General features: G+C 38.0%; 1 protein-coding gene across 1 annotated transcript in view; it reads right to left on the bottom strand.

Moving 5' to 3' along the window:
• ZDHHC2 (zinc finger DHHC-type palmitoyltransferase 2) overlaps positions 1-11,889 on the bottom strand; it is a 33,770-nt gene that overhangs the window by 4,056 nt on the left and 17,825 nt on the right. Inside the window, exons 5-12 of the mRNA XM_042811511.1 lie at positions 11,703-11,772; positions 10,177-10,209; positions 6,717-6,837; positions 6,292-6,424; positions 4,849-4,975; positions 4,588-4,680; positions 3,314-3,423; positions 2,117-2,194 (exon numbers count right to left, since the gene is read on the bottom strand). Coding sequence (XP_042667445.1) covers positions 2,154-2,194; positions 3,314-3,423; positions 4,588-4,680; positions 4,849-4,975; positions 6,292-6,424; positions 6,717-6,837; positions 10,177-10,209; positions 11,703-11,772 — 728 coding nt within the window. The 3' untranslated portion in view covers positions 2,117-2,153. The remainder of the gene's footprint in view (positions 1-2,116; positions 2,195-3,313; positions 3,424-4,587; positions 4,681-4,848; positions 4,976-6,291; positions 6,425-6,716; positions 6,838-10,176; positions 10,210-11,702; positions 11,773-11,889) is intronic.

Below are 11,889 nucleotides of genomic sequence, written 5' to 3'. Positions count from 1 at the left end.
CCTCTCACTACATGCCTTTCTGAAAAGCATTTTTCCAGCTTTCCTGTAGGCCTCCTTCAGGTACTGGAAAGCTGCTAAAAGGTTCCCCCCTCCAGAGCCTTCTCCAGGCTGAGATCCCCCAGTCCCATAGGGGGGTGGTTCTGTAGCCCTCTGATGATCTTTGTGGCACTCCTCTGGACCTGCTCCAACAGCTCAACATCCTTCTTGTGTTGGGGGCCTCAGAGCTGGACTCTAGGTGGGGTCTCATGACAGCACAGTGGCAGAATCACCTCCCTCAACCTGCTGGTAATGCTTCCCTCAATGTGACCCAGGATACAGTTGGCCCTCTGGGCTGCAAGCACGTATCACCGGCTCATGCTGAGTCTTTCATCAACCAACAATCCCAAATCCTTTTCCTCAGGGCTGCTCTCAAACTATTCTCATTTTCAAATACAGCCAGCCTGTATTTGTTCTTGGGATTGCCTTGTCCCAGGTGCAGGACCTTGTGCTTGGACCTGTTGAACTTCATGCGGTTGGCACAGGCCCAGCTCTCAAGCCTGTCCAGGTCCCTCTGGATAGTATCCCTTCCCTCCACAGCATGTCAGCTGCACCACTCAGCTTGGTGTTGTCTGAAAACTTGCTGAGGGTGCACTCAGTCCCTCTGTCCGTGTTGCCTACAAAGATAACATCAGTTCCAGCACTGATCCCTGAGGAACACCACTCATCTTCAGTCTCCATTTGGACAGTGAGCTGTTGTCTGTAACTCTGAGTGCATCCAGCCAATTCCTTATCCAGTGAACGGTCCATTCATCAAATCCATTTTTCTCTCATTTGGCAACCAGGATGTCATGCAGGACAGTGTTAAACACTTTGCAGAGTCCAGATAGATGACGTCAGTTGCTCTTCCTTTATCCACTGACCCTGTAACTCTACCACAAAAGGCCACCAAGTTTGTGAGGTATGACTTGTCCTTTGTGAGGCCCATTTCTCTGATGATTTAACTACTGAACTTCTGGGAACTTTTCCTACAAGCTAGCGGCCACCTGTTTGTATTTGTACACCTACCATTCTTATCATCTGTCGTGATAGTGTAATACCATGTCTGGCTGGTAGTTGCAATAGTTGCACTTCCCCAGTGGTTTTCATTCCTTATGCTTTCTGCATAAGTTACAAAGCAGCCTAACAGCATGTGCAGGAGTCATGTCATGCACCAGCGAAGAGCATCCATTTGAGACACTTTTTGAGGATGATGCAAAAAGTCTTCAATATCAGAGATGGTAATGACCTTGTTGGAATGAATCCTCCAATACTGTTGGAGAATCATAAATTACCCAGTATGCTAAATTTATTTATTTTTTATTTATTTTTTTTTTTTAGGGCAAGAGTCTTAAATGGAAACCTTATTTAACTTGAAACATGAAGTAGTTTATTTCCACAGGCTTGGTGGACTTAGAAGTCTTCAAATATTAAAGGGAATATAATGATCAGCTATGGTCATTCTCCCACTTTTCTATTATTAAAGTGTCCTCCTTTTCTCTACAGAACAGATTTTGCTAGCTACTTCTTAAACTTGCTTTTTATTTTAAATGGTATTAATGCAAGAAACAAACAAACTTTTTTTTGTTTTTTTAAACACGACCATTTATGTAAAGTAAGCATTAGTTTTTAAATTATTACACAGGATACAGCTCAGTACGTAGCATAGATCAATCTGCTAATAGTTCTATATTTTAGAACAAATCTATTTTTTCTTCACCACCCAGTAGAACTTCGGCTGCCTAGCAGAGGAAGCTATAATCTATTGTGTTCAGTGTTAAGAAGTAACTTCAGTTTTAAACCTAACTTTAGAAAGACTTCCTGAACAGCTCACAAAATCAAAATGTTATTCCCTTTCTCTAGATAGATAATGACAACATTTTGGAATACAAGCAATGAGCGCAAAGGTGAAACAATATTTTGTGATCATGACCCATCAGAGTTGTAGTTTAAAACCATGAATTCATGTGCTCCTACCTCAAGGTAAAACAAATTGAGAGGAAAAGTAAACACACAGGAATTATTTTAGGAACTTCTGTGCGTTCTTCAAGTGGTAAGGAATGATGGAACAGACAATTAAACAGACAGAATATCAACATACCTTTCCTAAAATATTCAGATGTGTCTTTTTAGGGAAGCTAGGTTTCATTCTCCATGGTTAACGCAGGATTGCTCATACCTTTAAAGAGAAAAGAAGTTTTCTTTTTGTTTTGCATGGCTTTTGCAACAAGGCATCATCATATTCATATATAAGATGTTTGTCCCCAGAAGAATTCCCAACCTGACGGTAAATGTTAACTGGTACCAACTAGTGCTGGTGCTCTCAATACCTCTCTGTCAGGTTTAACCTGTGTAAGAAATTATTCTTTCACATCATCTCAAAGCTTGCTGAGGACACAGATTCAAGTCCAAGAAAGTCCTGGGCAAGGGCTGCGAAATCCTTTGTCTGAGAGACACAGATGGAAAAGGCCAGGGGCGAGGAGAGAGAGATAAGCCGCAGCTTAATGGCCAGGAAGCAGTCTTCTCTGTGGGCTTATCTCGAGGAAGATGGCCATCTCAAGAGGTGCTGCACGTGACTCTTACCCAAGTGCCCAGGAATGCCACGATGGCAGAAGGAGGATAAAAAGGGGACCTAACAACCATGAGGTCTGACAACAGTTCCCTCACGGAGAAGAAGAAGGGTTTCTGGCAACAGATTCCTCATGAAGAAGAGGTTTCTGACATGAGAAGCCTCACGACCCGCCACTCTCCCCCCTGGGCTGGTTCTGTGACTTCTTCCTGCTACCTGCTTGCTGCCCAGGTCTGGCCACACTGCTGCTGCTCTTCCCCTGCACTTTTGTTTCAGACCATCGGGATGGCATGCAATGGAACGGCTGCTGGATCCTGGTGGTGACTATCCCCACTTTATGCAATTCTTGCTTATTTCCTATCTTTTCTATCGCCCTCCTTCCCTTCTCCATGACCCTAATTCATAATAGTTGCCATCCTTCCCTTCCCCGTCTCCCTGATTAGGATTTATAATAAACTGGTTGGACCAACATTTGAACCATTGTTTCTTAATCTCACGCCAGGTACACAGATATTAAAGAACCTCCTCTCTCTCCTATAAATTGCAGTGAGACAACGTGGAAGGGCATGGCAGCTTGAAATGTCCAACCTTCTACAAATGTATAAAATAAGCTTAGTGAAACACCTGTAATAAATGTGAAAACAGAGTGACCACGGTCATTTTTACACTGTATCCGCCAAAGGTAGTTTGTTATGGAGCAAAGCATTGCAGCATACATCAGTTCCTTACCAACTTTGCCCTTTTCAGCCTTTGCACCAATGTCCGACCAGGAATGTGTATCAGTAAGGAGGTGGCTCTGAGAGTCTCGTAGTGGCTTTGCAGGGAACAGGTGGTTCTCACTGTAATGACATTAAGAAGAACACTGCTGTAAAACTCCATTTCTTTACCACACATTTCAAACAGTCTGTCATACATGGCATTTTACTTCCTTTACCTTGCTTATTTTCTGATGAATCACTGAACTTCTATCATTACCTATATTGAGTATAGTTGTCACAGGTACAAGCGTAATCTCAAAAGCAACTCTCTAGCACAGAGCAGGAAAACTTTATAATTTTTTCTTTAACAGATAATCTATATTTATACACATTAGTTCCAAATATGCTCTATCTGTATTCTCTCCCATGGTGAGAGACCTGCCACCATAACAGTAGAGAGAACGTCTCCAAAATCTCTCTCCATATTTAGGCTATGGTTCCCTTCTCCCTGACTCAGTCACTAGGACAAGATTTAAAACATTCTTAGCTGGATGTCATTTCTGGTCTGTCAGTGCAAAACTAACTGAAATGCAACATACTTGTTATATGAATAAAAGACTGCCAATACGATTCTGTTATCCCTTTTTAGTCAGTATATTCATATTACTATCCTCATCACACTTCGTCATGTAAATGTTGCTAAAAAGTTGCAATGTAGTTTACTAAGCTATTGTGAAACTTTTATTTGGTTTCAAGAACATCTGCATGCTTTTCATACTTTAAGGACACCATGGCCATGAAGGATAAAGGTCAAGAAAATATTTCTGATTATCAGCAATAACAGAAAACGTAAATTGAAAACAGTTTCCTTCCCACCCCCTAATTTAGGGCTTCCTATCATACAGAAAAGTTGAGGGTTCCAGTACACTAACCATTTTGCACCAGATACAAAAAAACTGGCCTTCCCCAAAGGCCTTGCACAGCAACACCATCAGGCAGACAAACTAACCACCTGCATGCAGAACAGAACATACTGACACCACTGAGGCAGGCATGGAAAACTCACAGGCCGTGGGATTCCACTGAGCTGAGACAGAGTGGACATGTGTATGGAGGAAAAAACCCTCTTACTTCCACACATTTAAATACAAGTCTCAGGCTTAGCTCAATTACAGCTTAGCTGTGTTAAATTTGACTTGTACTCCTAATAGCAAAATCTACACTGAAAACATGATTCAATTTATACATGCACTGGCACAAAACAGAATACCAAGTACTTGAAACTAATAACAAAAAGCAGATTACTTTTTGCATGTTGAATTAAGACCACCAGGTGTGGAGGCTTGCTCAGGATCTTGATTCACAAGGCAAGTTGGGAAGGAGCAACCATCCCCTAGGCTGAAAAATAATAAAAAATAAAAAAAATCAGAATTAGCCTAGTGCTTACAAAAAAGCTTTGAAGAATTTTTTTTTTTTCCTCCCAGAACAAACATTACCATATTTAATTTCAGAAAATTAAACAAACAAAAACCTGGGCCCACTCCCAGTTTCAACAAATGAGTGTACCTTGAAAATACAGGCAACAGCCAGTACTTCTTCTCATCACCAAACACCTGTCTTAGGTTTTTGCTGAAGCCCAAGCTGAAACCATTCTTGTCTGTTCTGTGATGAAATATGGGTGCTCTGAATACCTCTTAAAAATAAAGCAAAAATCTGTTAGATTTCTTCACAAGATAGCACATTCAAGCTTCACACCAATTTTCATGCAATTATATCTCCAGCAGAGAGGAATGGCTGGGCTGCTCAAATGACCCAGTTGGCTCATGGAATCCACACTCACTGCTACACACTGCTGTGTGTGCAGGAATGGGTGCAAGTGTCCTGCCAGCCTCCTCCCTGACCAAGGTGAGAAAGAGTGAGTAACCTGCTCCTTATGGCACGGTGTGTAACATGAAGGTTGGAGTTGATGATCTTTAAGGTCTTTTCCAACATGAGCAATTTGTGATTCTATGTGGATACACCACAACGCCCAACGGAAAAGAACTAGACTGAACTAAGAGTTTACTACAGTAAGAGCAATGGAAAAGAAATTAAGCTTACCCTATGTTAGTAGCTTTTTACACTCTGAGGTACAAACATTTTGTATGCTTTTACAGCTACATAAAGAAAGCATTTTACTTGTAGGCCCAGATCACTCCCCATGCATATCCACTCTAAATTTCAGGGGAAGAGAGTTAAATATAGCCTCAAGTGTTGCAGAGTGCCTCAGGCAGAAAATTCTTTCACCTTCCAAATGTTGACTGATAGCCATTTAATTCCCCTAATTGGCCATATATATAGCAGGCTATATAAAGGTCCTGCAGTGCTGACAGCACAGTTCACACAGACTGCTCTCAATCCACGGGGTGAATTGTGCTCCCACAGTGTTTCCCTACCCAAGGGTAAGGGGCTTTAAGTCATCCAGAATGCAGAGGAACCCACAAACCCTACACAAGCCTTCAAGTAAATAAGTTTTCCTCCAAATAACATCTTTAGAAGTTTTCCTCTCATCTACTAATTTGTAAACCTCAAGAAAACTGAAAGAAAATAAGAAACAAAATAAGAAAATATTCTTATTCAGCTTGTATCAACAAGAAAGCTGTTGATCTAGAAACTTTAGTGAATTGATATTCTTATTGCAATCCACAACACAATAAAGGAAAAGCGTGACTTGACAACCACGCATCAGGGTGGTGGGAGATACTGGTTTAATGATGACATCTGACAGTTGTAAATACTACCATAACAGAGGCACAGGACTCTGAGGTTTTTAAAATTAATCCATAATGCAGAGTCATTCCCGTGCATCTACAACTATGTGGTGATCAGAACATGTAACTGCTAACCTGTCGTTCACATATTTGAGTTTACTTACAACCAAATGTAGAAGCACTGCCTTAAAACCTGTTTTGATATAATAGCCATCTGTTCATTATTTTTTGCTGCCAAACATAGAAGCATTAAGCTTACCTAAAGTCGATTTATTTTTGCTGACAAGCCAACAGTGGTACCCAAAGAGAGAAGATAAACTGACAGAAAACATAGCAGCAGCAAAGAATAAAAACATGATGTGGAACTTGGCTTGAGTATCAGGAAGGCCATTCTAAAAATAATTAGAAAAAAGCTTTTAGAAATGAGGAAATAGCTATTTAACTTGATTATTAATAATTCTCTATTCACCCAAATCCAATTCAAAGCAGACAGAAACATACCATGCAACAGGAGCCTGAATAAATAAGCAATACACCTTTTATGCATAGACAGCCATGCAATTTGGTTTTCGACAGCATGTTGGTTAAAGAAACTGGTCCTTTCTTGAGCCAGTATAAACACTGACAACAAGAACCTGACATTTGGCTCTGTGTATTTTAAGGAAAAACAAAGTTAGTACTTACTGTCCAAAACTTGATAAAATACTGTAAATCTGTTGCAGCAATGAAAAGGCAATACAGTAGAGAGTAAGCCAAGAAGAGAAGAAAAAATTTGTAATTGGAGAATCCGACACAGTTGTTCACCCTAATAACAAAAAAGTTAGAATGAAAACAGAATGTAAAGGTACTTATTCGCTTTGCATTCCTCCAATTTAAGATTAAACTTATTTACTTCATAGAAAGTAATATCAGTTTTAGATCCAGATTCAGAGCCTCAAGCTTCTGAAATGTGTTTTAGCTTTAATTTCCAATTAAGTGTAGTATTTCTAACCACACCAAACAACAACAACATAACGAGGTACTCCCCAATGCAGTATAGCTTTCAACAGATTACTGAAATTCAGTTTTGTCTTATTGAATGAAATCTGTTTCTAGCACATCTAGCGTAAATATGAATCACAGGTAGTTATTTTTCTAGTTTATAGACAGGCTTAGGTATCCATATTTTACAGTTACACTTACGTATAATAAGAGGAATAGTACTGTTGAATACAGAGAAATTTTTCCATACCAGAGACAACATGACAGCAAAAGGAAGAGATCAGTAAAACTTAATACATCCAAATGTTAACATAAATCTCATTTTATCATTCTTCAGGCTTAAAGTTCACCTGCTTCCTGTTTCTAAAGAAGTTATATGTGATAATGAGCTACTCACATGCTATCAAACAGACACGTTGAGGGCTCATTTAGCATTGTAGCTGATTCCCATTAAAGCCAGTATATTAAGTATTATGAATTTTATAGCTCTTACAAACACGTAATGATATTACATCTACCTAAGGAAAAATACTGAATGGGTTCCCATGGAGAATTTATTGGTAAACAGCTCCCTTTTTCTGTTATTTGGCTCCATGAAGAAGCTGACAAAACCTATCACTGCACTGCACTGCTAGATTTGCCAGAATTCTCCAGAGAGTTAAAATAAATAAAATTTCACATTCCTTTTTTAATTCTTAGAAGTATTAGATAATTAAAAGAAAATTACCACCATAAAAGCATCTAAGTTGAAAAATAATTCTGGAAAAAAAATAATGAAAAAAGGCTTTGAGAGGCTTGGCTTCAGCTGCCTCTACAGATTACTGCAAGTATTCCCTTATTTAGAGAGATACCGATGCTAGCAGCAGGATAAACAGTAACTAGAACAGAGTAAAATCTTAAAACATCAAATGACCTTTATCTATACACCACTGGTACCCATGCATCGAGTCAGTGGAGGTGGGATTTTATTTGTCATTTGTTTTAACAAAACATGCCATCTTGGGTAAACATTGAATTTAGTATCACCATTTAAACAGAAAACAATAGCTAAGCACCTGTATCAATGACAATTGAGTAGGACTCACAAGAGATTGTTTTAATTAAAAAAAAAAAAAAGACACGTTTCTAAGTTCATCATGATTCTTACTGGAAAATAAATGTGCAATTCTCCCTAGCGAAGTGTTTTTTCATTATATATGTCAAAGTTAGCAATTCTGTGATAAACTGCAAGCTATTCAGATTCAAGGTTTCTATGATAACCCATTTACTCTTGTGGCTTTTTTTTTAATGACAGTATTTATGGCACTTCTTAGCATGAGAAAAGAACTGTCATGTGAAATGTTGCTCAGCAAAAACAATGTTTCTTGAATCAAAGATTTCTCTCGTTGTTCTTTTGCACATTAAAATAAACTTTCATAAATCATCCTGCTTCTCTAACTTTTGACAAAGCCCCAGTCTGAAGAGTTACTACTGGAAAAGAATATTTCACTAAAAGATAAACAAGAAAGTAAACATCAAGGTTTTGTAACTGTTCTATTTGCAAATGCAGTGTCAAATCATAAAAACCAAGAACAGCGGTTAAATACAAAGCCTAACATTTTGAGGATGGATAAAATTGTTAGCACGCAGGCTGCTAAAGAACTGTGTTCTATTGCAGTTAACTATTTATTCAAAAGAACATTCTAGGTTCAGTTTGGACTGTAGATAAAATTGAAAATGGTTCCTTCTGAAGTAGAAAATAGATCCTTTCTAACTCACGAGTTTGTTTACTAGAAATGCCAGGTAAAAAAGTAAGTTACAAGGCAACTCAGTTAACAGAAAGAATCATGAAATTGAGTAGTAAATTATTCTCAAATAACTCAAAGGACAGAGGAGATATGTTTCTCTTAATTTCCAAATTGTTCATAATGCACCTTGTTAGCATTAGAGCTGTTGTTTATCAAATTATATCTTCTGATGATGCTTCAAGCCATCATATTTCTGTCTACAGCTCCATCTATAACATGGGTAGCAAGAGCACTCAGAAATCACTAATGACTTTATTTCTGCATCTATTAAACCTTCTACAGTAGCTTGGAGGCAAATTAGCATTACATATTTGTATTTATTACACAGTAGTGTAGAGCAAAGTAAAGCCTCCCAGAAATCAAGAAATGGCTGATCTGGGGCAAGAACATAACTATCATCTCTGCCGTATTACTACCTCTCCTTCCAAATGCTTTCCCTTACTTTCCCTTACTCACTTTCTTACCTGTCCTCTCCAGAAATCCTACTCCTAGAAGAATATTCGAACACTAATTCCCATTACTCTTTCCCTGCTCCCCCAAGCATCACACGGGTTCTTTCCCAATTCTCCCCAGAAAAAATAATAATAATAATAAAAAAGCTTACCTATCTACTATACTGAACCCTTACTTTTTTTGGTCAAAGAAGTCATCTGAAGAACCCCTAAAGATGGGTTTTTAAACTAAAAGTCTTCTCAATTTGGACCTTTCTAACATTTGTCTTTAGGAATTTCTGTGAGATGCCTGCCAAGGTGAAGCAAATTAATTCCATATCCCCACTCACTGGTTCCAAGAGCTGCTGAGAAAGAGCAGGAAAACAAAAATATTCTGTAGGCCAATGTGCTGCAAAAGGGAGGAAGAGTGAAAGGGAAAGAGAAGGGAAAAGAAAGCAAGAAAACAAAGAACCCTCTAACTGAAGAGCTAACAAGATGTTTCCAGGAAGCCGCACAAGCTGTGCTAGGAGCTCTACTTTGCAGTGCAAATGTCGCTTTGGTAAGGGGAGCAGGGCACAGCACTTCCTCTTGGTTTTCAACCTAGGGTATTATTTCATCATTTAGAGAAATTAAGTCCTCAACAATATTTGAAGTGCATGAAGAAAAATATGAAATTCTTGAAGGAATTTTTCTTTCTTACCTGAATTCTTCCTTACCCTAATTGCAGAAATAGAGCTACCGTACACAAAAATGGTATCTAAACTTCTTTTCACATCTCATAACTAGGCAAAGGGTATAAAAAATAAACAATTCCAACTATCCTGCAAGACTAGTAATTTCATGTTAGCATCCAGCTCTAGGGATGGTGAAACACCATCTATGATCCCTAACAAATTTGTTTTACCAAATCAAAAAATAAAAAGCAAGAGCATGTAATACACTCACCAAGGACAATGATGATCCATTTTCAGAATGCATCTTAAAAAGAAAAAATTAAAACAAAAAACCACCACCAAAAGAACAGATTTCAAAGAATATTAAAAAAAAAAAAAAGAAAAAAAAAGAAAATCAGAAACACAGTTATGTATCAGAATTCAACTATTTAAGTACAGATCAGCATTACCCATGCATATTATTAGTTACCTACTTTGTTAAGCAGTGAGGACTTGAAAAATTTCATATAATACAGTTTACCTACAAGCACTCAAAACACTTGCTTTTTCAAGAGCTTAGTGATGCAAGAACATTCTGTCTGCAACAGCTTTAAGATTTGGTCCCCTATCTGAATGAGTTTTTCAAATATTTATTCTCTGCCAAAGACTTAGAAACTAGGCTAATTCAATTATTACATACTTAATGATGCAACTAAGGATATTTCCAAGTATTTCCAAGTATGCATTCTAAGAACTTATCACGTATAAAAAAACCAAAATGTTTTTGCACTTAATCACTCTGCATTAATAAAACATGTACAAAAAAAATCAGACATAACTGAAGCGATTGAAATTCAAAGGACGAAATCAAGGTATTCTGCAAAATTTATTATCTAATGGCATTTCATGGGAAAACACCTTCTTCTGCTTAGATGTGGGGATCTTCCTTTCTTACACTGCAGTCACAACCACACGCAGCACACCCAAGATCCTCTTTCTGCCTTCAGTCACCAACTCTTTCAGTTCCTCTGCAAAATGGTAAGTCTGGTCTGCCTCACTGCAGTGTTGCAAGGTCTGATACATAAGCAGCTGAAGAGTATTTGGAATAGCCTTAAGGCAACAATAATCAGTCTTTGAAGAAGCCCCTTCTCCTCAATTTAGACATTCAGATAATTGGCCACAAGAGTAGAGAAGCCCACAGACATCAAAGCTAACAGGAGAAAAGTCAGAGGGATAAAAGCTGACAAAGAGAGTAATTAGACTTCGGGGGGAATATGGAGGTGAGCTTCCTTCCACATTGAATGAACAATAATTTTCTTCAGTTAGAAAAGGGGGCTACTTGGTTGTTTCCTTCTTTAATCAGAAATAGCTTTCAAGTTGTCCAATAAAAAGTAGGATATTAAGTTTATTATCTCAGGTAAGATGTAAATGACCGCATGATTAGATTGAGATGAGTAGTGGGCTTTTTTCAGATTCTAGCAAAAAAAGCAAATTTTAATCAGCTACTTTTGGTTACATTCCTAAGGAAAGCTCCTTATTAATAATTGTCATCCATTAATTAAATGGTATGTAAGATCATATAATCCAATTTGGCATAAAGAAGTCATCAAATGAATTAGACTTTATTACAGGCTTCCCCAGTAATAACTTAAAAATAAATCTGAAAAACAAAAAATAAGATAAAAAAAATCTTCTCTGAAGAAACATTAAACCTGTAAAAATCTGAGAATAAAAAACAAAAGCTTCTGCAAGTAAAATTCTGCATCAAGCCAAAAAGCCATTATTCAGGAAAGTTACACATTTAAAATGTTTTCTTACTTGTCACACACAGAACAGTGATGGCAACGATCTGGTTTTACGAGGTGGCATCTGTCACAGTACCTGATTGCTAAAGAAAAAAGTCACAAGATTAGATCTTAATACACATTTTGTTTCCTGAGAGCTGTGCTGAGCTGTGGTCTCAGGAAAGTGCTGCAATGAGATCAGAAAAACTTGCAAACCCTGA

Source organism: Centrocercus urophasianus, unplaced genomic scaffold (genome assembly GCF_019232065.1).
Source record: "Centrocercus urophasianus isolate 14NV4802_14NV808 unplaced genomic scaffold, USGS_Curo_1.0 seq_13, whole genome shotgun sequence".
Classification (NCBI taxonomy): domain Eukaryota; kingdom Metazoa; phylum Chordata; class Aves; order Galliformes; family Phasianidae; genus Centrocercus; species Centrocercus urophasianus.
Note: the sequence above shows the minus strand (reverse complement) of the source record. Positions and strands in the feature narration are given on the sequence as shown.